Source organism: Equus asinus, chromosome 19 (genome assembly GCF_041296235.1).
Source record: "Equus asinus isolate D_3611 breed Donkey chromosome 19, EquAss-T2T_v2, whole genome shotgun sequence".
Classification (NCBI taxonomy): domain Eukaryota; kingdom Metazoa; phylum Chordata; class Mammalia; order Perissodactyla; family Equidae; genus Equus; species Equus asinus.
The window spans coordinates 7,812,441-7,839,643 of record NC_091808.1 but is presented as its reverse complement, the minus strand read 5'-3'; the positions used below and the strand labels follow the sequence as shown (position 1 = coordinate 7,839,643).

The 27,203-nt window shown below is 49.8% G+C and overlaps 1 protein-coding gene across 3 annotated transcripts in view; it reads left to right on the top strand.

Annotated features, from left to right (window-relative positions):
• The first annotated feature begins 439 nt into the window (after window positions 1-439).
• The window catches only part of SAG (S-antigen visual arrestin), a 28,896-nt gene continuing 2,132 nt past the window's right edge, over window positions 440-27,203 (top strand). Inside the window, exons 1-14 of one of the 3 annotated variants that reach the window (XM_070489378.1) lie at window positions 440-569; window positions 1,270-1,372; window positions 4,974-5,034; window positions 6,873-6,917; window positions 8,589-8,782; window positions 10,343-10,402; window positions 12,793-12,869; window positions 13,868-14,003; window positions 14,677-14,761; window positions 17,378-17,450; window positions 19,965-20,102; window positions 22,965-23,042; window positions 24,171-24,194; window positions 26,316-26,371. In XM_070489378.1, coding sequence (XP_070345479.1) covers window positions 1,298-1,372; window positions 4,974-5,034; window positions 6,873-6,917; window positions 8,589-8,782; window positions 10,343-10,402; window positions 12,793-12,869; window positions 13,868-14,003; window positions 14,677-14,761; window positions 17,378-17,450; window positions 19,965-20,102; window positions 22,965-23,042; window positions 24,171-24,194; window positions 26,316-26,371 — 1,102 coding nt within the window. In that variant the 5' untranslated portion in view covers window positions 440-569; window positions 1,270-1,297. Of the gene's footprint in view, window positions 570-1,241; window positions 1,373-4,973; window positions 5,035-6,872; window positions 6,918-8,588; window positions 8,783-10,342; window positions 10,403-12,792; window positions 12,870-13,867; window positions 14,004-14,676; window positions 14,762-17,377; window positions 17,451-19,964; window positions 20,103-22,964; window positions 23,043-24,170; window positions 24,195-26,315; window positions 26,372-27,203 lie in introns of all 3 variants that reach the window. The other 2 variants (XM_070489376.1, XM_070489379.1) reach the window with 2 other exon arrangements.

Sequence of the window (27,203 nt, the reverse complement as noted above, 5' to 3'; positions counted from 1 at the left end):
AGCACGAGGGCTCGTCTTAAGGCTGGCATTTCTCCTTGACCTTTTTGTTTATCTCCCCACCCCCAGGTTGCATTAGCTGCCTGCTGAGTTTAATTAAGTTTGTCGAGCACTCCAAAATCCCCTGTCCGGGTGATAGTGGGAGCGAAGGGATGATCGATCTATTTCCAGAACCCAAAGAGGGTTAGGGGAAAAAGGAGCTTTCATTTAGCCGTTGTCATTGTCCCTCCCTCCACGCTTTCCCCGCTGGAGCTTGGCGGCTCCCGCACCCGTGGGCCCCTCTGGAAGGAGGCTGGGGGGCCCTCGCTTAATGCTGAGAACTGCTGAAGCCACCAGTTCACCCAGCTCAACACTAATCCAATTTCCACTCTGCTCCTTAAATGGGATTTGGCTTTGGGACATTGAGACCTGGGTGCTGGGCCCCCTCTCCTAGATTCCCTACAAATTGCCCACACACGTCAGCCGGGGGCCTTTCTGGGTCATCTGGTTAGACAGAGCAGGGCTGGCCGCTCCCCCGGAGGGTGAGAGACCCTCTCCTAGCCTCCTGGGCCCATCCCTGCCGGTCACACAAGGTATGTGCCCGCCCTCGCACAAACCTTCTCAGAAACTCGGGGCAGCCCCAGGGAAAAGCGAAGGGCAGGGTGACAGGCCCTCATGGAGCCAGTCTGTCCCGGTTCCCCCTTTTCTGTTTAGTTTCCCTGAGACGTTGCTTGTTAAGGAAACTGGGAGCGCACCGAACTCCAGACAGCTAAGGCAGCCTCCTCAGTGTCTGGAAAGCTGGGGACTGGGAGCAGGAACAGGAAAGCACTGCTGAGTTTGAATGGCTTGATGGAACTTTTAGAGATTTCGTATATATTGAAAATAATCTTTGTGAAGTGGCTGTATTGCGGCTTTCAGGAACTTATTCTATTTAATGGCCATAAGACATCATCATGATAGAATTTGAAATTCAACCTGGCAAGTGTGACAATACCAAAGGTTAGTCAGAAAGATTCTGGCAGGACTTCCCGGTGAGGGTCATTAGGAAATATTTGGGGCTTATCAAAAAAAATAAATAAAACAGATTTTTCAAAAAAGAAGTGCACTGTAGCGAAATAGAAACTAAACAAAGAGCTTCTTTAATCAAACGTGGGTGTTGACGCAGGTGAAAGGAAATGTCCAGTGGATGCACAGCATCTCAGGAGGAGGTTTCATACCCAGAATGTTCTCGACTTTATATTTAGGATGGTTTTACCTTTTCCCAGCCCTCTAACATCTGACGTGCGTCCCAAGGTGGAAGACGCTGCGAGGGACAGCTAACATGGCAGCCAGCATGAAGACCAGTAGGGCTACACCAAACCGTGTTATCTTCAAGAAGACGTCCCGGGACAAGTCGGTGAGTGGTACAGAAATGAGTAGTTTGATGGAAATTATTGTTTTTGTTAAAAAAGGAGCTTTTTCAAGAATAGACACAATCAATACCAAGACTCAGTGAGGTCAAGGCAAACTCTGTGCCAATTTTCTATCTCTGTCTGAGATGGACGATAGATGAGACATAAATGAATGAGTGAATTGCAGAAATACAACTTTTCTTCAAATCTCATCATGACTTTAGTCCTGAGACCTTTAATACTCTTCTGATCTCTCAGCCCTCACCCCCTTACTCCCAATTCTACTTCTTTCCTAGCCAGCCTCGAACCTATGACTTACCATTTCAAACACTGTTTTGTCGATACCTGTCACTCGCTTGGCCCTTTGTCTATCATGTCACCTCCCTACGTGGGGAAAGTCCTAATGCTGGATCAATACCACGCTACCTTCTGTGCACCCATCCCAGCCGCCATGCTCTCAGATCTCCCTGGGCCTCAGGGCCACTGGATAAGGGAGCCCATCAGCTCCCTTTCCACCACTCTGCAGTGTGGCTGCCTAGCCACCAATATCCTGGCAACCTGCATACTCAACAGAGATGATGCCACTCTCGGCTCCATCAGGGGCCCATTAGATGCTCTAGGTGTGCTGTGAACTTCCTGAAATGGAAGCCTGATGGAGGGTCCACCCCACAGCCTCCATGGATGGGGTCTCCTTGCTCTACTCTGTGGCTTCTTAGGGGCCGACCATCTAGCTCAGTGCTATCCAGTGCAAGTGTGTAGGTAATTTTAAATTTTCTAGTAGCCACATTAAAAAAGCAAGAAGAGGGGCTGGCCCCATGGCCTAGTGATTAAGTTTGGTGTTTTCTGCTTCAGTGACCAAGGTTCGGTTCCCCAGGCTCAGACCTACACCACTCATCGGTGGCCATCCTGTGGCAGTGACCCACATACAAAATAGAAGAAGACTGGCACAGATGTTAGCTCAGGGCGAATCTTCCTCAAGCAAAAAAAAAAAAAAAAAAAGTAAGAAGAAACAAGTGAAATTTATCTTAATACTCATTTAACCCAATGCATCCAAAAAACTATCATTTCAACATGTAAATAATACAAACATTTTTTGACGACATGTTTTACATTCTTTTTCTAAGCCATTGAAATCTGGTGTGTATGCTACATTTATGTGGCACATGCCAATTTGGAATGGCCGTGCTTCAAGCGTCCAGTGGCCACCTGAAACTAGTAGCTGCCATATTGGACAGTGTGGATCTAGGTCATTCTTCGAGTTGACATTGGAAGCCTATCCTGGCCCAAGTGAAACTCTCTAATCCTTGACGCGACACACGAGAGTGGGGCTCTGCACGGACACTGTCCTTTTTCCCCCTCCTCCCCTGGCTGAGGACCTCCACCCTTTTCGTCAAGTGCTCTGATTCTTTGGGCTGACAAGTTAAGTGCCGCTCAATCTTTCTTCTCCAGACTCTCTCCCAACTTGTGTCTTTCCAGTGCACTTTATCTTGACTTCTGGCAGAAGAGGAAAGAAACCATTCCTGCTGGGCCATACCTTTTTCCCCACTTTTTTCTTCCTTACACCTAGAGAGACATCCTTTGAACCAAGAAATTTAGAATTTTTTCTAAATTTCTAAATAGGGGGAAAAGTAAGTCATCAATTAACGTCTCACGTATTAGGATCGTTTCAACTACAACTCCTGTATGGCCCCAGGCACTGTGTGCCAGAGCTCTGGGTCCATTTTTTGTGATTCCCTCCACCTTCCCCTCTTCTGTGAGCTTCGTCCTATGGCGGGTGGCACGATGGCTGCCCCAGCTCTGGGTGTCTCAGCCTCACTTCCTTCCAGGAGAAGGAAGCAGCTGTTGCTTGCTGGGGTCTCTTCTCAAGAGGGAGGACATATTTTCCCAGCAGCCCTCCTGCACACTTCTCTCACATCTCATTGGTCAAAACTGGGTCACATGCCCACCCTGAACCTATCCCGAGCCAAAGGGATTTGATGATTATAATTGGATCCAGCCAATCAAAAACCGCTCTCTGGGGCTGGCCTCCTCCTTCACACACGACCACATGGCGGGTGGTGGGTTCTGAACACATCTGGTGACTTTTTCTCAGGAAGAAGGGGCAGGTGGCTGTCGGGTGGGCAAGCAGCAGGTGGGCTGCAGACTCACATTGTTCAGCCCCACTTCTCTACCTGGCCCTGTCCTTTCCCTCCCCTTCCGGTTGCAGGAGAAGGAGGAGGGGCCTCTGCTCCCATCTGAGATGCGTGCCGCTTACACCCTGGGTCCCACGGTCCACCACCTCCTTAGGGTCCTCCGCCATCACTTCCCTCCTGGGCTGTGTCTGCAGCCTCTCCCTCTCTACCAGGACTTTCCCTGAGCATAACAATAAGTCCTTTATAAAACAGCAACAACAAACACGCCTTGACCCTCTCCCCTCTCGAGCTCTCCTCTCTTCCTGCACAGCCAGAGCTTAAAGAAGACACACTCACTCTCTCTACCCACCTGCTTCGTGCCCGTTTACTCTTCCCTCCTCCCTCCTCCCAGCCAGTCAGCTGCCTAGCGGGCTTCCCCTTGCCAATGCGGTCTCTACTTTGCTGCTGACATGATCCAAGTCTCAGTGTTCTCCTCCATGAAAGGGGCTTAATCCCTAGCTCACAGGTTTGTTGTGAGAGTAAATGAAATAGCATAAAGTGCTTAGCTTCCTGCCGGCTGTTTCATGCCAAGCACTCTAAATGCTGTTTCATTGCAGGTCTGTCATCCTGCTTCAAATGTTTCAACGTCTTCCTAGATTCTTGAGGGTCAGGTCCTTGTAAGACCCTTTCTGGCATCAGCCAGTCCCCATCTGGTGGCCATTCACCTGCAGGTGAAAGCATTGACAGTTCCAGAAGCATCCTGTGGGCTCTGGGCTTCGTATACACTGAAGAGTTTTGCCCAGAAAGCATCCACTCACATCCAAACCTCCCCCACCCCCTGTCCCGGTCACCTGGCCATGCTGTCCTTCAGGCGCTTCAACGTCAATAATACAAATAACCCAGAAGACATAGGGATTCACTGCAGAACATCTGATATGAGGGGGCAAATATAGGAGATGATTTAAGGCCAACAAAAATGCTTTTGGGTGTTCATGGAAATAAAAATATGGATTTAAGAGGCGTAGGGAAGAAGAAGCCTAGCTGGGGTGCATGCACTCACTCAGTACACTTAACAAACGTTGATTGAATCCCTGTTATGTACCAGGTACTGTGGTAGATACTGTGATGGCTGAACGATGAATAAAAGGCAGAATTCTGACCACCAAGGCACTCACAGTCCTGTGGGTTAAAGTGGTGGGTGGTGGTCAACCAACCCATGCTCTCCCACAAAGAGGGCTGGTAAAGAGACCTTTGCTGCCAGGGTCATAGAAAGAGACAGGACGAGGGCCGAGGAAAGAGCACACCTTGCCTGCAATCCACCATCTCTGGCCACAGCAGAGCAGAGGGAGATGAGATGATGGATGAGCTGCAACGCCAGGCAGCTCCTCTGTTCACAACTCATGAAAATATTTTGTTTGTTGCTGATTCTTAAGATGAACGCCTTAGCTCACTGCGTCCTCTGGCCATTTACAATCCACACCTGTTCTTCTCACAGGTGACCATCTACCTGGGGAAGAGAGACTATATAGACCATGTTGACCAAGTGGAGCCTGTGGGTAAGTTGAATTTGGAGTAAGATTTTAAGGCTGGTTTTCCTTTAAGTCAGCAGACAACTGCTAGTTTTGTATTTTTAAAATCAGCTTTGCTAATAATCTAATCAAAGAACTGCAACTTAAAACATCAGTGAGGTGCCACTGGCTGATTAGAAACAATTTTAAAAAGTGTAGGGGAGAAAAAGGACTCATTTCTAGAGTATATAAAGAACACTCAAAACTCAACAGTAGAAAACCCCCAAAATCCGATTAGAAAATGGACAAAAGACATGAAGAGGCATTTCATCAAGAAAGATATAAGATGGCAAGTAAGCACATGGAAAAAGATTCAATAGCATTAGTCATTAGGGAAATGCAAACTCAAACCATGATGAAATATTATTATACACCTTTCAGAATGGCTAAAATAAAAAATAGTCATAATACCAAATGCTGGTGAGGCTGTGGAGAAACTAGATCACTTATCCGTTGCTGGCGGGAACATCAAATGGAACAGTCACTCTAGAAAATAGTTTGGCAATTTTTTAAAAAACTAAACATATGCTTACCATATGACCCAGCAATTACATCCCTGGGCATTTATCAGGAATAAATGATAAATTTATTTTCACCGAGGTCCACATAAAAATGTGGATATGATTGCTCATAGCAGCTGTATTTGCATTAGCTCCAATTTGGAAAGAACCAAAATGTCCCTCAGTAGATGAGTCAGGTTAAAGAAGCTGTGTGTGGCCCATCCTTACCATGAGATACACTCAGCAATGACAAAGAGTGAACTGTGGACACACTCAACAGCTTCTGGATCTCAAGGGCATTATGCTGGCTGGAAAAAGCCAATCTCGAAAGGCCATATACTGTATGATTCCATTTATAAAACATTCTCAAGATGACAAAATTATAGAAATGGAAAATGGACCGGTAGTTGCCCAGGGGCTAAGGATGGTGATGGTGTGGGGTGCAACTACAAAGGGAGAGCCTAAGAGAGAGATCTTTACGGTGAGGGAAGGGTTCTGTACCCAGATTGCAGCAGTGGTGAAGCAAATCTCCGCATGTAACAAAATGACTTGGAAGCATAAAAACATTGTATCCATGTCAACTTCCTGGTTTTGATATTGTACTGTAATTACACTACAAGCAGTAACCATTGGAAGAAACTGGATGAAGGACATGCGGGGACCTCTTTGTACTATCTTTGCAACTTCCTGTGAATCTATAATTATTTCAACTCAAATAGTTATTTAGAAAAGAAGAGTGTAAAAAACGGACAATGTTAGGCTCTGAGGATGAGAATGTCCCTCAGCAAAACCCTTTCTGGAAGGTCGTTTGGCAGTATGTTATCAAAAGCCAAATTAAATTCTACCATGGATGTGTATAAAGATGTGTCTATAAGGATGTTGATCGCAATATTAATGATAATGGAAAAAATTGGAAACAACCAAATGCCCTAACAAGAGGGGGTTAATTACATAATTTATGGTGCATCCATTCAATGGAGGAATGTATAGCCATTAACGTAATTAGTACATATTATATACATGTGTGTGTGTTTGAAGAGATGTTTGCAATATATAGCTGAGTGAGAAAAGCAGTTAACTGAACAATAGGTATAATAGGGTCTCATTTTTTTAGGAAAAACATTCATATAGGTGTATATACCTCTGAAAAGAATTCTCCCCCAATATCTTGACATTGGGTATCTCTGGGGAGTGGAAGTTTGGGTGACTTTGTTTTCTAATATAATGAAGATGGATTACATGTGCAATTACATATATCTGCATTTAAAGAAGGCCTTCTGTCTCTTTCATTTCCTCCATCCTCATTGTTCTCTCTCTTTGGTGTAGATGGTGTCGTCTTTGTGGATCCTGAGCTGGTGAAGGGAAAGAAAGGTGAGGAGGAGTTTCTTGTCCTCCGTGGAAGAGCCCAGTCTCCCGCTGGCTCCGGAAGGAGGCATTTGTGAGGCAGGAGCGATGGGGAAGCAGCTGGCCCTCTCCTGTGCACCCATTCGCCGCCAGGCCCTTTTGCCCACACTCCCTGGTATAATCCTCATGTCACGGGTCCTGTTCACGTCAGAGCTCACTGTCCCCATTTTCCAGATGAAGGTGAAGCCACCTATCTGGGTGGGTGGCAAGATAGTCAGAGCTGGAGCCCAGGTGTGTCGGCTCCATCAGCTGTGCGCTGGCCCCTGTGTCACGGAGTTCAGTGCCGGGGAAACTCAGGAGGGCTCCTCGGTGCGTTTACCCGCAAAGGGGGAGATCGAGCCAGCTGGAAGGCAGAATTTCTCTCTCTGTTTACTGCGGTGGTTCTGAACCACAGCATCACAGCCCGCTCGAAGATCTCCGGCAGCTGGGATGTGTGTGACAAGTAATTTGGTACTAATAACAGTTCGTAAACTAAATTAGAGCAGATTCAAGTTATCCTTCTGATAATGTCGCTGAGTCAGTTCCATTCTAAATATGCCTTTTTGATTGGTTGCTACCGGCAACCGTGAGGGATTGTTCCTAACCCTGGATGTGCCCAAGGGAGTGTGTCAGATGTGGGGCTGTCAGCATCGTGGCTGAAAATCGCCTCCCTCCGTTGTCTCCGACTGCCTCCTGGGGGCGCTGCTCCTCTCGGGCACCAGGAGGAGCCCGGCTGGAGTCCTGCAGGCCCATGCGCTCACCAGGGAAGGGCACCTGCTCTAAGGACAGCGCTGTCGGGTGAGGGAGGCATACAGCCCGCTCACCTCTGGGCCCTTCTTCTTGTAAACATCGGATGAGGGACAGGCCAGTGATCAGTGGCTTCTCTAAGCTTAGCAGCGAGGGACGGTCATCCTCGGGGCGGACACAGATAAAATGCTCAACCAACGACTCCCAAGGACTTGGGGGCACTTTTGATACGTTTTATGTTCAAGAAGAGCGTGCTTTGTGTGGTTTTATTGACCACGCATCATTCTTTTGGTCCACGGGGAGCACAATTTACATCTGTTTAATCAAACAATTTTCCGAAGAGTTGGTTCAGGGGACGCTTCCCACGTTCCAGAGCAATGCGAGAAGGAGGATTTCTTCTCGGATTTGATTTCATCATCCACTTGGTCCAAGAGCCCCTTCCAGCTCCTCTCACGGGCCCGCGTCCAGCTCTGGCACAGATGGATTTTGCTCCTGGCGCTGTTTTTCTCTGCTTCTTACCTTCACGCTCAATTCCATCCAGACATCCTGCCCTCAGAACCCAAGCGACTTAACCCTGTTGAAAAATCTCCCGAGGTCCCGAGCTGGTGGGTCAAGAGGAGGGAGGGGGAGGGATGGAAGAAACAGTGGAGTCAGGTGGTAAAATGATGTGGTTCGGGGAGGTACCTTGCAGTCCTCTGACACGCCCCTCTGGAGTAATTAACACAAGCCCGAGGAAGGTGCTGGTTCTCCCAAAGTGTGTGGACTGGCTGGGCATATGGCTGTTGTCTCCCACCCCCTCCAGATGCTACAGGTCGTGACCGACAGTGTCGGTGGTGGCCGCATGCTCACTCGGCTCAGACAGGGGGCGCCGTGCCTGCCCGCCCAGCCCACCCTTCCCTGTCTCCCTTCCAGTGTACGTGTCTCTGACCTGCGCCTTCCGCTACGGCCAGGAAGACATCGACGTGATGGGCCTGACCTTCCGCAGGGACCTGTACTTCTCTCGGGTTCAGGCGTTTCCTCCTGTGGGGGCCGCAGGCACCCACACAAAACTGCAGGAAAGCCTGATCAAGAAGCTGGGGGGCAACACGTACTCCTTCCTGCTCACGGTGGGTGACCCCTCTCCCCACCCACCCCCTGCCCGGGCTCCCTTGCCCACAGCACCTTGTATGGTCCTGGGAACCAAGGAAAGGGGACACGGTAATGACTTCATATTTGTGGGCCTTCAAATTGCACCCTCGGAGGAAATTCTGGATTGCACGGGCTGTGATTGTCTTTTTTTAAGTCCTTGAAAATAGCCTCTCAGCCTTCGAAGGCACCCTTTCAAAGTACGGTTTAAATATTTCCTTTCACCCGACCACCTAATTACAAGTGCCTGCGTTATTTTTTCTCTTGCTCATCTATAAAAAGAAAGCTCAGAGAAGTGCCCCTCGGTCGGCCCCGGGGAGTTCTAAAGAGGACAGAGTTCCCTCGGGCAGGAGATCTTAACAAAACAAGAAACCTTGTCTATAGCTCCGTGGGTCACGGTGGATAAGCCACTTCCTGTCTCTTGAGGCCCCACATCTCCCCCCATGAAACCTGGCTACACAGGTGCCAGCATCATGCCTCTCAGACTCGGGCGTGAACTCCACGTGGGGAAAGCTCTCGTTCCCTCTGTACTGGTGTGCTTATGTGTCTTAAGATTATAGACTCCTCCAGAGTTATATGGTCCAGCCTTAAAAAGGAAGGAAATTCTGACACATGCTCCAACATGGATGAACCTTGAGGACAAGATGCTAAGGGAAAGGAGCCAGTCCCCAAAAGACAAACAGTGTATGATTCCCCTCATACGAGGGACCCAGAGTAGTCGGATGCTTAGAGACAGAAAGTACAGTGGAAGTTACCACGGGCTGGGGGACGGGGATGGGGTGAGTGTTCAGTGGGTACAGAGCTTCGGTTTGAGGCAATGAAAACATTCTGGAGATGGATGGTGGGGATGAGTCCAGAACAATGTGACTGTACTTAATGCTGCTGAATGTGGTGTGTTTTATGTTTTGTGTATTTTACCACAATTAAAAAAAAAATGTTTTATGGACCTAGGTGCTCCCATGCATTGGGAGTTTGAAGTGACATAACCTACTGGCGTTAAAAACGTGATTTTGACCTGTCAATCCCCTGTTAGGAGGGTAGCCCATGGAGTTAATTGGACAGAACTGTACTAAGGTGTATGAAAGAGGATATTTATTGCAGCATTGTTTATAAGACAAAAAAATAAAGACCATTTAATGAAGGACCAGCCAACCATGGGGATGGGTTAAATTACACGTGGTGTTACAGAAGCCCTCCAAATGGTAATGCAGAATTCTATTTCACGGCGTGGAAACATGGTCATGATGCATTCTGAGAAGGGTTAGGATTGGTGCAGTGAGCAAAGCAGACAACAGGACATGTGCAGCATTCAGTCCCATTCCTGCACAACACTTACATGCACATACACAGTTGTGTGTGTGGGAGCACATAGGACATTTTGGATAGCTGTGTCAACGTTACTCCTGATGTTGGAAATATGGGTGGCCACGTTTTCCTTTTTGCTTGCTCCTCATCTCCATTTTCCAACCTTTCACGAGGAATATGTGTTTCCTGTGGAATAGCCCCCTCTGAAAGAAATGTTGTTTTCTTTCTTTCCACAGTTTCCTGACTACTTACCCTGCTCCGTGATGTTACAGCCAGCTCCACAGGATACCGGGAAGGTTAGTTCCAGAAGAAATGCCATGGATTTATTCATTCCTTTTAAAGACTTCTTAAAATAGCCTTTTATCAGGGAATATTGCAAACATACACGAAAGTAGAGAGACAGCGTAATGGACCAACCACTTGTCTTCAGTGAGTGTTAACCAGGAGCAACCCTGTGGACAAAACAGTGGGGTCCCTTCCCTCTTGAGTCTCATGGGTTAGTGGAGAACAGCAGGTAAGAACAAATAGCAAATAGGGACAGGCCACACCCGAGGACGGCAGGAGCCGTGGAGAACAAGAGGCTTGTGAGAGGCGAATGGAGAGTCTGGTGGGGCGCTTGTTCTGCATGTTTAAGGGAGGCCTCTCGGGGCCAGCCCGGTGGTGTAGTGGTTAAGTTCACGTACTTCGCTTCGGCAGCCCAGGGTTGAGGGGTTTGAATCCCAGGCACGGATGTACACACTGCTCAGCAAGTCATGCTGTGGCAGCATCCCACATACAAAATAGAGGAAGATGGGCACAGATGTTAGCTCAGCGACAATCTTCCTCAAGCAAAAATAGGAAGATTGGCGACAGATGTTGGCTCAGGGTCAATCTTCCCCACCCAAAAAAAAGAAAAAAGAAGGCCTCCCTAGGAGGGTGAAGGAGAAGCCATCCCATCCTAGGGCAGAGTCTTCTGGGCAGTGGGAACGCCATGCATGCTGTGTTCCAGGGCAGCTGGAGCGGGAGCAGGGGTGAGGTGGTGGACGCAGGTCAGAGAGGTGTGGGGAGGAGCAGACGGATCACGAAGGGCCTCGTAGACTGTTTTTCTGAGTGGATGGAGCCACTGTGGGCTCTGAACGATAGGTTCTGACTTAGCTTTCCAGAAGATCCCTCTTGCCACAGTGCTGAGAGTGAGGTTGAGTTGGCCAAGCGTGAGCTCCTGAGGGAGAGAAACAAAGGGACTGGGTGGAATGACGCGAAGCAGAAAAGGATGGGAAATCTCAGAGTGAGTCACACCCAGCGAAGCTAAGTGTGATTTCATGAGAGCCATTTCACACACGCGTGTCTGTTTACTGGGCCACACGTTATAAACTGCTTCTTCCCATGGACAGTGGCCTGAAACGTTTGAAAGCCACTGGTCCAGGAAAACAGGAATGCGGGCAGCCAAGATGGAGGAGGGTGAGGTCACTAATCACGGTGGGGGCCACCAAAAATAGTGCCACCCTTTCCTCTGTCCCAGGAGAGGAGGTGTCGAGGTGGCTTTGGGAAAGGGGGTATGAACTGAGCCGGAGGAGGCTGGGAGCAGAGCATCCACATGCCTGGGGGCCTTGGGGCCTTACAGCTGAGGAGACCTTTGAGCTGGGGCCCGGAGAATACGTGGGAGTTTGTCAGGTATAAAAAGAGAGAGAGAAGCGTTGGGCATATCAGGAGGAAGGGATAGCTTGTGCCCAGGGTAGACGGGTGACAAGCCATGGCTTGTGCAGGGAGCAGCATCAAGTGGGAGTGGAGAGGGGAGCAGAAGCAAGGGAGGGGGCAGAGCAGAGCACAGCGGGAGCACGGCTAAGCAATGCCGGGTGATGGTTCATAATGGTGTGGTTGCTCTTCAAGCTGGGTTTTAGGATTGCCGTGATTCCATGGCTGCAGAACCAATGAAACTGTGGCTTATATGCCACTGTCAACACAACTGGCTGCAGGCGCTTTTGCCCATTCCTCTTTTTCTCTGTAGGCCGTTGGTGAAGGGCCCATGCCCGCCTCTGTGCCCCCCACCCCATCCCAGGTGTTAACGTGCAGCGATGAGCGAGGCTGTGGAGGAATTCACACCCTGGGGCTGAGGGCTGAAGGTGCCAGCACACGCATTTTTTAAATTTAGTTAGTGTCAAAATCAGGAGTAATGTAAAAATTTCACTCCGGATCCAATTTCCAGCTTCTTTGCAAAAGTTGGAAGAGCTGCCGGCACTGGGTCCCTGTTCCAGCCTGGCCACACTTGGCTGCCGCTGAACAGCAGCTGCCCGCTGGGGTCAGCGCATCAGCCAGCATGGGCATCCGTGGACTCCCTGCTGGCCCTGTCAGTGACATACACACAGAGTCACAACTAAGAAGGACAACTAAATGTCGGGGCGGGGGCCTGTGCGCTGTGTGAGGTGGTGGGAGGCGGGGACCAGCCAGGATGTGTGAGTCTCACTTTGCAGACACATCCAGAGTCCTGAGTCCCCTTCCTCTGGGGGTCGCGGGCTCATGGCACTCTCCTTGTGCTAGTGTCATTATCTCCTTACTAGCACACTTCAAAATCGCGTCTTAATGGTGCAACCCTGAAAGGATGTGGCTGAGAAAGAGGGCCACATAACCTCCCCGGGTGCCCTGCGACCCGCCGCGGCCCCCGGAAAGGGAAGTGCTGACCTGGGCCTGCCTGCTCTCTTGCCCCCTGCAGAGCTGTGGTGTTGACTTCGAGGTCAAAGCGTTTGCCACAGACAGCACAGATGGCGAAGAGGACAAAACTCCCAAGAAGTAAGAGTGTCGTTGTGGGAATAGGTGAGGGGTCTACGGGACAAAGAGTGGGGATAAGAAACCACCCCTCATTTTCTGTCTGTGTGGCAGAGCTCTTCCCATGGGGCCTGGCTGGAGTCATAGAGCACCCCCAGGTCAGGGCAGTCAGGGCAGAGCTGGCTACGCACGGGGTGGGGGTCCATGGCTGATCATTTGGGGCAAAATCCAAAAGAAAATGGCAGGGCAGTTAGCCACCGCAAGGGCTCATGTAAGCCCCTAACAGCTGCCCGATTCCCTCTGTCTTCAGTTTTCTTCTTTCATAATTCCTTTATTGTGGTCAAATATACCTAACATGAAGTTTACCGTTTGAATTATCTTTAAGTGTACAATTCAGTGGCGTTAAGTACATTCGCCGTGTTGTGTAACCATAGTGACACCCCTGTCCACTGTCTCTACCCCAGACTATACCCGAAATGTGCTCATCACCCCAACAGAAACTCTCCACCCGTTAGGCAATAACTCCCCTCCCTCTGTGCTCCTGGCCCCTAGTGTTCAGCGTTCCTCTCATACCTGAACACAGTTTCCAATCGTGCCCTCGACACTCTCTCCTCGTCCTCAACACACGCACCTGCCGATACCCACAGTAACAAGTAGCAGTGTTAGTGCATCACATTTCTAGAGAGCTCTGAAGCCCGTCACATAGGCACATGACACATTCCCACATCAGCTTCACCGCAGAGCGAGCTGAGCCAGGATCCTAACCAAGGGTGGGAGTGACCTTCCAGAGAGCTGACCAGCCCCACACCCCCAGCCAGTGAAATCGCAGAAAAAGGACCAGAAACCAGGTCCTCAGGCCCCACCCCCAGCCCACCATCTGATAACCTCTTCTTGTTCCTCCGGTGTCTATTGGGAGCATTCCTGAGCAATCCCGACACGAGTGTGGGTAGGGGGACCTGGGAGGGCATCCTGAGAAGTCCAGGGCAATGGTCTCAGCACTGTTGGTGGCCTCTCGTCTGCAGGAGCTCCGTGAGTTTACTGATCCGTAAAGTACAGCATGCGCCCCCCAAGATGGGTCCCCAGCCCCGAGCAGAGGCCGCCTGGCAGTTCTTCATGTCCGACAAGCCCCTGCACCTGGCAGTCTCCCTCAGCAAAGAGGTAACTCACCGGCCATGGCTGTGTCCCATATGGGAGCAGGCCTGGGGACAGGCCCCGGGGCCCTCACGGCTGTAGGTGTTGCAAGGAGTCTGGTTTCTAGGGAAAAACAACCAACATTTGTGAACGATTGGCTTTTTTTCATAATTTGGAGCTCGTAAAGGGGACCCTTAGAGTAGGGTCAAACTGGCTTGCATTAACACCCTCTGTGTATGCACATGTGTGTGCATGCGTGTGTGCACACACGTGCAAAGGCGTGCCCACCTGGGCCTAGATCACACAAGAATCACTGCTGAGCAGGGCTCTACCACTGGGCTTCCCCACTGATTTCCTTTCATTTCACTCATTCTGCCCCACATAACTGCGTGGTTCCACTCAGGACACCCCTGGCCAGCTCTGCCGTGACTCTCAGGACGTGGGCATCAGGGGAGGAGCACCCTTGCTCCACTCCACGTTGGTCACCATCATCCTCCACAGCATCCCACAGCTGGGGCAGAATGTGTTCCAGGCCCTTCTTTAAAAAAACATGTTGCTATCACTTTATCTACCTTCAAAGTATGGGAATTCAGCCACTTTTATTCTAGTTAGAGGGTTGAGACGAATTTGGAAGGCCGCGAGACTAAAGATAGTACCATCCTCTGTTCCCCTTTTCTGACATATCTGCCAACTTTTTCAGATCTATTTCCACGGGGAACCCATTCCTGTGACCGTGACGGTGACCAATAACACAGAGAAGACAGTGAAGAAGATTAAAGCATTAGGTAGGACCTTGGCTCCAAACTGGAGGGCAGAGTCTTCTAGAATTTCTCAATCTGATCGTGTCTCCCGAGGGTCTCACCTCTGGTGGGATGAGGCCCTCCTGGGTCGTTGGAACCGCTTGTTTGTCTCTGTTGTCATGGACGGCAGAACCTTAGAGGGAGGAAAGCCCTCAGTGTCACCCCACGCAGCCTCGCGCCCAGCTTAGGGCATCTTTTGTCTTGGGACCACACCCCTGACAGGCCGTCTTCCCGTCCGAGCAGCCCCTGTGCCAGATCTCAGGGGAAGCCATGAGCGGGGTTTTCTTTCCTGGGTTGGTGATGAGTTTTGATGACAGGTGCAGCGCAGCGTAGGAGGAAAAGCACCAGAGAGAGGACGCTGGCTTAATCTGGGGACTTGTGCTGCAAGTCCTCTCTGACTCCCGACTGTCACCCACGGCAGTGCTTTCCGGTCCACCTCCCAGGTTTGTGAGGCGCGGAGGACTGGTCACACCGGAAGTGCTTTATAAATGGGAAAGCGCTACTGTTGACTCGCCGGGATGTGATGGCCAAGCCTCGCAGAATCCTGCAGAGAGGCGCCTCCCCCTTGCTGTTCCTACACACCTCCTCAGCTCAAAGGGCATCAAAATGCAGGGGATGGCCTCATATGACCGTCTTATATGGGCTGCATAAAAAAGACACAATAGAATGACCTGGAGGGTGACCTCTAGTTCACTTCTAACTCAAACGCTCAATGACCAAGACAGAGTTAGACTTACAGTGTGTTAGCCTGACCAGCTGTCCTCGTCGACCAGGACTGAGCTTGGGGGACTTTAAGGGCTAAATGGGGCCAGTCCCAGGCAAATCAGGACTGTTGGGCACCTTAAGTGTCATCCACTACTTTCCTCTTTCCCTGTGTGTCCATCATAGATAAGGTTCAGGAATTTTGATGCATGCATACTAAAGAACTCTAGATTTTTCTTAATGCTAATATGAATGCTTAATTTATGGCTTTCTGTTAGGTGAGTTCATATGCCTTTAACTCTTTGTAGGACCTGGCATTATTTATTTAGCATGTTGTATGTAGTGTCCAGTACAGTGTTCCACAAAGTAGCAGGACAGAGAAAGTATCATTTGATACTTTGATTTAAAATTATTTCTCGAAGTTTTATGAATCCTAACATGAAAGCCACTAATTTTTGAAAGAAGCTGGTGACTTTTCTGAAGCAAGATGTTAATAGCTTCTACAGGCCAAGCACAGTGCTCAGAGCGTCACACAGCTTGTTTCTTTTTTTTTTTAATTAGTCATTTTATTTATTTTTAAATTTTTTAATTTATTTTTTGGTGAGGAAGATTGGCCCTGAGCTAACATCTGTGCCAATCTTCCACTGTTTTATGTGGATCACTGCCACAGCATGGCTTGATGAGCTGTGTATAGGTCTGTGCCCCAGATCCAAACCCATGAACCCCAGCCCATCAAGTGGAGCACACAGATTTAACCCCACTATGCCATCAGGCTGGTCCCTCAACAACTTGTTTCTTTTAATCCTCAAATTTGATTTTTGGGGGTTATTTTTAGTGAGGAAGATTGGCTCTGAGCTAACATCTGTGCCAATCTTCCTCTATTTTATATGTGGGTTGCTGCCACGGCATGGCTTGATGAGTCATGTATGTCTGTGCCTGGGATCCGAACCCTCAAACCCGGGTTGCTGAAGTGGAGCGAGCTGAAGTTAACCACTAGGCAATGGGGCCGGCCCCTCAAGTTTGATTTTTTTTTTTTTTAAAGATTTTATTTTATCCTTTTTCTCTCCAAAGCCCCCCTGGTACATAGTTGTATATTGTTTGTTGTGGGTCCCTCTAGTTGTGGCATGTGGGACACTGCCTCAGCGTGGTTTGATGAGCAGTGCCATGTCCGCGCCCAGGATTCAAACCAACGAAACACTGGGCCACCTGCAGCGGAGCGCGCGAACTTAACCACTCAGCCACGGGGCCAGCCCCCTCAAGTTTGATTTTAATGGAGATTAAAAACCATCTTTTTCAAAAATCACAACAAACATATGAGTTAGATGCAATTATCACCCCCATTTTTCTGATGGGAAAATTGAGGCTTAGAAGAGTTAAGTAACTCGCGGCACAGCTGACAGCTAAGCTGGAGTTTGAGCCCAAGTGGTCTGGCTCCAGAGGCCACCTTCCTACCCGCCATGCTACACCCGTGCATCAATCCCATGCACCTCCAGATGTGTCCAGCATGGACGACCAGAAGGAGACATTCATTCAGTAGACACAGAATGTTGGGAGGGGGTGTGTTGGGAGAAAGAGATGAGTTCTGGGATGCTGGAGGATTGTGTGCCGTGGAAGGATGCTCAGGGATACACCGTGGGCTCTGCAGAGAGGAGGGGTCTCCCAGGAGGTGCAGTGTTAGGAGACTGGCCCATGGGTGGCAGTGGACACAGAGCAGCTTATTGGTGAACAGACGTGGCCCCAGAAATCTCAGCCTTTAAGCTTTGAGTTGAGAAAGTCGAGCCTGAGAAGCAGACTCAAATGGTCACTAGAGAGGGAGGCCCAACCTCGGCCCCAGAAGGCACCATGCATGTGCATGCAGGACCCCACCCTGAGTCACCCACCCCTGTCCTCCCTTTGCAGTGGAACAAGTGGCCAATGTGGTTCTCTACTCGAGTGATTATTACGTCAAGCCGGTGGCCACGGAGGAAACACAGTGAGTAGCTGGTTGGGTTTCTGCTTCCTGGGCAGTCCGAGCTTCTTTGTCAGGTTCCCCTTTTGTTCATCGCTGAAGAGGGAAGTGGAACGCTCAGCTGGCTTACTAGCTTTTCACTTCCTTCCCCTTCTGCCACTTCAAGGCCTGCAAATAAAATCAGCATCCCAATTCTGTTCTCACTCACCAGAGTTCTGAGAGTCGGTCCAGCCGAGGAAGGATGGACAGCAGAGAAAGAAAGATGGGAATTTCACAGTGGGAGCTTTCCTCTTTACCCCTGGAATCAGTTGGTGGGAACTTGATACTCTTTCTGCCCCTCAAGCAGATAATCAAATGGTCTGTCAGCCCAGGCGAGGGGTCCCTATCTTTTGATCTCATCAATTTGAAAATCTTGTACCAATCACAACTGGATTAGAATGATGTCTCAGTTCTCAGCCCGTTGTCGTGAATGACTTTTTTCCCTTCATTAGATTCAAAACAAATGAGAATCCTGCACTGGCTTTTTCATGGGGGCGTGAGAGACACCCCGCCCCCCCAGTTTTGCTGTGCTGGGCAATCATATAGTCATTTAACATGCAGGCTGCTGGGGGTTATGCCTCCCCACCCCCAGCCCCCAGCCCCAGATGATCACTTGGGAAGGTTTTTTCTCTGTCTGTCTTGCTGGCCTGTGCTAAGCACCGTTGTATGCAAAAATATCAACGCATGAGAGGAAGGCAAACTGGTTCAGCAAGATAACATTACATAATATTTAAAAGGCAACTTCAAGAGAAACTGTTACTCGAGGCCAATCCAGACCCAAGTTTAAATATAGGTCCAGAGGGGAGGGAGGCAGGAAGGAAGCATAACTCACGCCTGCCTCCTTGGCGCCAGGCCGGGGTTGTTCTACCTTTTGGGGAGCATCCTTGCACACCTGTGTGTCCTGGGGTTCTTCCTGGCTCATCTTTTGGCATATGGCCAACAACGATGTGGGAAAATGGCCCTTGGCTGAGTTTTTCCCCATTATCTGGTCCTCCTTTCAGCTCTTCAGTGCATTTTGGACCAAATGATTCCAAAGAAACTGGAAACCATTCTAGGGTCCCCCCAAGGGTGAGGGTAGGGAGACAGAAAGCTAGGCTGGATTGCGCTAACAGGTCTCAGACTAGAAGCCACTCAGAGGGCCGCAGAGCATGGGCTGTCGGCCCAGAACCCCGAGGCTCCCGGGCTCTAGTGGACAGGCCTGCTGCGAACCAGGTCAGACCTGACCCCCAGCTGCTGCCCATCACCCAATCCCAGATCCTGAAGGTGCTGGGAAGCCCCAGGGCCTTGGCACAGACCTTCAGCAAGCTCTGCTGCAGGAAAGGCCGTCATCTGAGCCCAACCCCTGGAGACCCTGCTATGGTCACCTTTGCAATATAATTTCTACTTCTGTCACTCTGCTGCCCAAACCAAGCTCATGAAGAGAACTTCCACTGGGGCCCAGATGGGAGGATGTGGGCCACCTTGGGCTCAAGCAGGGTTCTGTAAAGCACATGCCCAGGAGCCTCCTGTGTATCCTGGAGGCAGGAGAAGCCACAGATGCTTTACACTCCCCAGGGAGATCAAATAGGGAGGCTCTTCCCAGGGTGGCAGTTCAGACTTCCAGCCTGTCTTGGAGCAGGGCCCTGAGGTCAACTCCTGGCAGTGTTTTCAGGGCCAAGCCCTGCCATCTGATGTCCAGGTACAAGGATGGAGGGGGTGCTGGGAGCATCGACACAGGCTGCTGGCTTGCCCGAGCTCTGCCATCAAAGAGAAGGCGCGGCTGCCTGGGAGGCTCTTGGCATAGGCCTCGTGTGCAGCATGTGGGTGAGGAGCAGAGCCAACTCTCCAGCCCCAGACGCTGCTCAGAGAGCCAACGATGCTGCCATACCTGGAGGAACCCACGCTGCTGTGTCCCCAGCTTCAGGGCAGACCCCCCACACCCACCCTTTGGCATGGGTTCCCTGTGTCTGCCAGATGCTCTGACTGATGCTGAAGAAGATCTGGAAGAGAAAGAGCACGTGCTGCTTTGAACCCAAACCAGTCCAGTATGTACGGTTCACAAGCAGAGGACCCTGCCTCGCCCTTCTTGGGCACACACAGATCCCCTCAAGAACGACAGTTTTCGATGACAGGTGACTTCCAGCCTGGGCTTGTTGCTGGTACTGGCCAGCCCACTGCGAGGTTCACGAAGTCTCAGGAGGAGACTGGGTGTGGTCCCTGACCCTTGGGCCACTCGCTCTTATTTAACTCCACAGAACATTCTAGAAATTCAGCACTTAGAGCAGGCCGAAGGACTGAGGAACTGTCCTAATGTTGCTGCTAGCCTATTTTGAGATGTCACTAACACTGTTCTGCTTCTTGTGAGGCAGACGCACAGGCACCTGAACTATGTTTCCAATAAGTTGCAGGGGAACTTGGATCCTGGAAAACGCTCGATGGCAGATCAGGTCTCGGGATCGATGGTGGCTTTATGGCCATAAGAGCAATTAGCCAAAGATCCTCTCTGTTTTCTTCCTGCAGAGAAAAAGTGCCACCAAACAGCACTTTGACCACGACGCTGACGCTGGTGCCCTTGCTTGCAAACAACCGAGAAAGGAGGGGCATTGCCCTGGATGGGAAAATCAAGCATGAGGACACGAATCTTGCTTCCAGTACCATGTGAGTCCTTGCAGCCCAGGAGATGAGCCCCTGAGACTCAGTGCGGGGCTGGCAGTGGTCTGCTTCCCTCCTTGTCTCAGCCCCCTTGGCTCACCGGCCTGCACGTGCAGCATGACGGCTGGCATCTGTGGTGCAGAGCACAGACCCAGTGGCCCAAGTAGGGACCCCAGTCCCACCCTTGGTGTGACATGGTGGTTAGGGCTCTGGAGACAGCCTTGCACCAAACTCCAGCTGCACTGTGTACCATCTGGGCCGCCCTGGGCAAATCCCCAGAGCTGTCTGAGAACCTCAGTCATCCTGTCTGTAAAGTGGGGTGCCACCAACAAGCAGTTCCTTTTCATCGAGAGGCTACACAGATTATGTGAGACAATCTCTGTAAAACCTGGTGCCTGCTACACAGTGCGTGCTCCAGAAATGTCAGCTCTCTTAAAAATATCATTAGCCAGTGTCGTGCCCTAAGCATATGAACTGAGTCCTGCAATGGCGACAGGGATGGTGGAAATGTCATGTATTCATTTCCATCAGGAAAGGGAAAGAACAGGAGGTCCTGATAGCGACAGATGTTGGTTAAGTTTAACTGAAACTAAGCGCTGAGCTGCTGACCCCGACTCAGAGAACCACTGGCTGAAGTTAGCGGGCAGATCTAGCGAAAACTGGAGTGAAGCTTCAGAGTCGAACACCCACGGCTGCTCCTGGCCATCCTGAGAGGCTTCCATTCCCAGGAGCGTGTCTGTTGGTGAGCCCTGAGTGCTGGGGGTAGGAGCTGTGACCCAGGCTCAAGGCCCATTTGCTGCCACCCCTGTGTGATGTGCTGGGGTCCCCTCCACGGCCCCAGTGGACCCTCTAAGGTGATGGCATCCAGAAGAGCTCTCATGTTTGACCTCCCTGACCCCGGGGCTCAGCAGCACATGTTCTCTGAGACAGGCAGTGGGGCTGGCGAACATTGGGCAGAAAGCAGGATGACGGAAGTCAAAGCACTTTCTGAGGATAACTTGCAAAGTTGTTGTGTTTGATTCTAAAGCACATTTGTGAAGCTCTGGGAGCAAGAACGAAAGGGAGACTGATGCTCTGGATCGACTTATTTGAGGGCGTGTTGATCGTGATGCCCACAAGGGCACACTGCCTTTGGAAAAATGTTTCATGGTGGAGGGACTGTTTGACAAACACGTGAGTCTCTCCACGCTGTTGTGAGAAAGGTGAATTTATGCTCATTTTGTGGATGAGGAAATTGAAGTTCAGCCGGGATGAGAGGCTCCTCCAAGGTCACCTGGTCAGTTAATGGCAGAGCAAAGTCCACTCCTAACCCTGAGTCCCTCATTCACCACCACCTTCAGGGCTGCCTTCCAGGGCCCTAGAAAGTGACAACCGCAGCAGAAGCCGGGTTAACCAATCTCTGTGCGTGCGTGCGTGCTTGTGAGTGTGCGCGTGTGTCTGTGTGTCTCAGACTCTCCCATTGAAGGAAGACGGCAGGGGAGAAAGCTTGCAGGGTGTTCTCAGGCAAGAGATGAAGCACAGTGTGTCCCCAGCTGTTTGGCCTCATCCAGGATAGGTAGAGAGTCAGTCCTGCAGAGGCGTGGCCCTCAGCCTTGCATCCCCTTTTTTCCCCTTGGGTGACAACCTCTCCCCACCTAGTGTGTGGACACACTCCATGATTCCAGATAAAGGCATTTACCCTCTTCAAGCAGCTACGGCCACCGATGAGCCGATGGAGCTCTTTGGGGGGCCTTGTGGTCCTGGAAGCTGTGTCCCAGGTGGCCCCCGTGAGGAGGCTCCCCAGGTGTCGTCTCCAGATCCAGAACCTACTTTGCACCCTCTCAGCCCCCTTCGCAGACCCCCTCAGCACAACCCTGCCCTACCTTCCATCTCAAGCCTTCAGGATTCTCAGCCACGGTGGTCTTTCATCATTCACATTGTTTTACCGAGCACTTCATGATATTTTCTGTACCTTAATTCCTGTAATTGGATATTCTGAAATATCTATGTCTCCACATTGGATCACATGAGATAATTGTCTGTGTTAAAACTCCCAGCGTGGTGCCTGCCAGATAGAAGTCAATACCTGCTGGTGGAATCTGAAAAGAAGCTTCTCTGGAGGAAACTTAGACTGTTGTCTCTTTGGGGCACGTCTAATGACCTCACGTGCCGTGTCGTTCACTTCAACACGATGCTGGGTGCTGGGGATGCAGAGCCAGGGCGTCAAGGAGGGAGACCCACGCTACCTGGCGGGTGTCCAGGAGACTTCACAAAGGAGGGTCGACTTCAACCTGAGCTCTTGGGGGGCGGAGGAGGAGGAGGGCGTTCCAGAGCGGGTTTGTGTTTGGCGAGGCTGGCACACGGGGGACACTAGGGCACACAGCAGGTTATGAGGCAGCAAAAGCAGGCAGAGGCCAGCTCAAGGTTGCCTGCCGGGCCACGCGGAGTCTTGACCCTGGAAGATCTCTCTGGCAGCAGAGCGGCGGAGAGCTCAGGGAAGGTGCCTGGTGTGTGGTGGTGAAGTGATTGAGATCATCCAGGCAGGAAAAACCAGCGGAGGACTCAGTGGTTGGCCAGGGATGGCAGTGGGGCAGAGGGAGGAGCGAGGAGGACAGTTTCTGGCTGACAAGTAGGTGGATGAGAATCAGCAGAAGCAGAGCGGGGAGAACCAGAAACACGCTCTGCCCTCTGGACTTCCAGAGGGGAAACCGCCAAGCTACAGTGCAGGAGAGGAATCCCCTGCCCCGAGTATGGAAAGTTCCAGGACGTTGACGGCTTGGTTGACTTCAGCAATGCCCCGAGAACTGATGATGGCATGCCCGCGTGAGGTGAGTCTTGGCTTTCCACGGCTCCTCTGCAATCTTCTCCTTTTCCTTTCTGTTTGGGCAGCGTCAAGGAGGGCATAGACCGGACCGTCATGGGGATCCTGGTGTCCTACCAGATCAAGGTGAAGCTCATGGTGTCAGGGTGAGTGTCCACGTTCCAATGCTCTGTCTGCTCTGTCTTGGCCTTGGGCAGTCTGAATTGTTCCTTTCCTGAATGATTGGGAGACAGAAAGCAAGCAAGGCCCGCAAATTCTACCGGTTACCAAGTAGTTTTGGGGAGACTCTGTTTGTCTAGTTTCACAGTTCTGTCAGGTATAACATCACGTGGAAAAAGGTAGAAAAGTAGACTATGAAACATGTGCACTGTTAGTACCACTTGGTAAAAATGGGTGTGCAAATGCTCACGTGGTGGAAGCTGATGTGCAAAAAAGAAAAATCAGGTTAGTGTTATATCAAACTTCAGAAAAGGATGGCTATGAAAGGTACTCTTCATTTATCTTCATTCACGTGCCTCTTAGGAGGCGTCCCTCCACAATGGGGAGCGCTTTCCTTCCCTCCCCAACGTGGAATCATAGGATTTGGGAGTCTCCTTTTCATACAAGAGCACAGAAATCTGAGAGTCCCGAGGAAATGGTTTTCCACTTTTTTATGATATGAATTTCTTCCATCTTTAAAATTTCATCAAAAGGGAAGAACTTGAATCCTCATTTTCCTTTTCAAATTCCATTGCCAAAGGCTCTGGCCTTTTACCTGATGAGCATCCGTGGTTCAGCCATAAAGGCAAGCACATGCATATATTCCATAATTCTAAGCAGATAAAGAGTTCCCCCTTTTGATTGGGCAGCAAAGTAGAACATGGTTGATTTTGCAAATTTCGTTAACACGGTGTTTGTATTTGTCGTGTTTTTCAAAGTGCACAGTGCTTTCTTTCATTTTCTGTAAGAGAGTAGAATCTAAAACAGTAGGGTTTCTTTCAGCAGTCAAGACAAGTGAATAACAGGTATTTCACGATGACCTTTGTGGCCGTGAGAAAGGAATGTTTATTCTTGAACATCAGGGCCTGAACCTAAGTGATTCCTCTTTTTAATTTGAGAAAGAGATGAACTCTCAAATAGAGGGAACCGTTGAGTTGAGTGTAAGGGATGCAAGGATCCTGGATGCTGTGAGTGGGGGGTGTCTGGGCATGTCCCACCTCTGAATGACGGGAAGTGAGGTCCTGTTTTACTACTGTGCGCATCACCGCAGCAATGTGTGCTTTTGTGTTTTCTAGCTTTCTGGGAGAGCTCACCTCCAGGTAAGCCTCGTCACCTTCCTTCTCTGCTGGATTCCCAGGATCTCAGGGGAACAACCCTGGGGTTCCAACAGTAGCCATGAGATCTGGTTCCCTGGCGGTTTTGCTCAGAGGTGTTAGGAAATGATGTCCACCTCCTTTCGGATGCATGACACAAATCTTGGCTGATCGGTGGGAGGCTGGGGCTGCTTCTCTGAGACCATAGCTGGGTCTACACCTGGGCAAGGACGCACACACTCAGGAAACTGACACACTCCACACAGCTGCCTTTACGTGTGTGTGTGTGTGTGTGTTTGTGGTAGAATATACATAAGACGAAGTTTACCATTTTAACCATTTTCAAGTGTACAATTCAGTGGCATCAATTACATTTACAATGTTGTGTAACCATCACCACTCTCTAGCTCCTGCTCGTTTTAAAAACATTTTAATTAATTAATTAATTATTTGTGAGGAAGATTGGCCCTGAGCTAACATCTGTTGCCAATCTTCCTCTTTTTGCTTGAGGAAGATTGTCACTGAGCTAACATCTGTGCCAGTCTTCCTCCATTTTTTATGTGAGATGCTGCCACAGCGTAGCTTGATGAGTGGTGTGTAGGTCTGCACCCAGGATCCAAACCCACAAAAGCCAGGCTGCCAAAGCGGAGCATGTGAACTTAACCACTACACCACTGGGCTGGCCCCACTCCTGCACATTTTCACCACCCCAAAAGGAAATCCCATACCTATTAAGTGGTTTCTCCCATTGTCCCCTCTCCATAGTTCCTGGAAACCCCTAATCTCTATAGATTTACCTATTCTGAATATTTCATATAAATGGAATCAGACAACATTTGTCCTTTTGTGACAGGCCTCTTTGACTTAGCAATACATTTTCAAGGTTCGTCCATGTGTAGCATGTATCAGAACTCCACTCCTTTTTATGGCTGAGTAATAGTCCATTGCATGGATAGACCACATTTTGTTGGTCCATTCCTCAGCTGGTGGACATTTGGGTTGTTTCCACCTTTTGGCTGTTGTGAATGGTGACAGCTACCTTTTATATCCTTCACAAAGAGGCAGCAGGTAAGAAATGCTCGAGGTGGGCACTGACCTTACATACTCCTTCACCCGTCTGTTATCATCTCCTTCACTCACATGGAACCAGGGGACACCTCTCCTCTTAGACTCCATCAGCCCTGGGGTCTGCCGAAAGTGGCCTTGTATACAGAGTTACTTTGACCAAAGGGGTAACCCTGGGGCAGGAGGCAGGGGGTCCTGGGTGAAGCGATGATCGACCCTTGTTCTTTCATCCCTCACCTTTCCATTCTTCCTTTGTCCTGATTTCCCTTCTGCTTTCCTTCTCAACTCCTTTCCTTCCTTCTTTTTGCATAAATTCCAAGCTGCCCCAAAGCCCATTAGCTCCTGGAATTTGGCAGACTCTGCTCCTCTGTGTTCTGGTCCCTAGCAAGAGACTGTGTGCCCGGCCTCCAGCACACCAGCCTTACAGAGATTTAACATATGAAGAATAGTGGAGGCGCCGGCCCCCTGGTGTAGTGGTTGAGTTAGCACGCTCTGCTTCTGTGGCCTGGGGCTCAGGGGTTCGGATCCTGTGTGCAGATTTACACACCGCTCATCAAGCCATGCTGTGGTGTCGTCCCATATACAAAATAGAGGATGACTGGCACAGATGTTAGCTCAGGGACAATATTCCTCAAGCAAAAAGAGGAAGATTGGCAACAGATGTTAGCTCTGGGCTGATCTTCCTCATCAAAAAAAAAAAAAAAAATAGTGGACGTTTTTGCAAAGGATATTTTTTAAAACTCTCCTTTCTCCAGGATTTCACCTCTCCTCTACCCGCAATTCCATGTCCCTGAAACTAACAACCAGGAGGAAGGGAACCTAAAAATCCTTGCAGCCTCTGCCAGGCCTAAGTGAAGTTTCTGGACCACATTCCAGGGAATACATTTAAAATTCCTACTTGACCACTTCCTGATCTCTGGCTTGTTTTGTTTTGAACCTCACTGAATCCTCTCTCAGCTTGGGCCTGGGGATCTTTTGCGAATCTCAGCAGCCACAGCTCTTTGCTGTGCGATTTATAATTGCGCGCGTGTTCTCACCGATGTGCGTTCTTCCTTTTTCTAGTGAAGTGGCCACTGAGGTGCCGTTCCGCCTCATGCACCCCCAGCCCGAGGACCCAGGTCAGTCACGAATTGTCTTGGCTTTCTAGTATTACTACTTGCAGATTTAGTGTTTCCTCATTGCTCGTCTTTCTTGACCACATCTCTGAGCAGGAGTGTGGCCAGGTGTACAAAATGCCATGTCATCTTCAAGGTGCCTGGTCCGGCTGGGGAATGAGTGCTCATGCATTCAGTCGTGAGCCAGGTGGCTGGTCCACCTTCAGACAATGTGTGGAGGACGTAGCATCCTTGCTCTTGGACACAGACTGTCTCCGTTAGTTTTTATCAAGAATGATTTGAAAGCGGCTCTGCTGTGAACAGAGCTGGATTTTGATTTAAGGAAAATTTAGGTGAAAAATAAATTTGAGAGGCTGAGGCTTTTGCATTTCATTTGGAAACATGAACAGGCATTTAGAAGATGATGAGTGTTTTTGACAGTGGCAATTGTGACAAGAATACAGAAAATCCTAGAAAAGAGGGTCAGGCTGGGTTCCTGACATCTGGGCTCCTTTCAATTGTAAATCCACTGGCTCTTGCACGGATGTTGAAAGCAAATGAAGCAATGGTTGTGCAAGCCTGTGTGTGTGCTAAAAACCACGGGACTGTGCTTGTAAATAGGTGAATTGTATGGTATGAGAATTAGGTCTCAATACGGCTCTTTTAAAAAAGATAAGTGGAGCAGCAAAAATAATGTAGGTGCCATCTCAGAAACTCAGAGGAAAAACTTCCCACTGTGAGTTAAGGTCGCTTAGTTGGCAGGAAAGAAAAATGGACCTGTCTCTACGAGAACTCTCCATAGTTATAGTGATGAAGAATGTTTTAAGTAAAAGTGGCATAAACAAGCTGGGTTAAT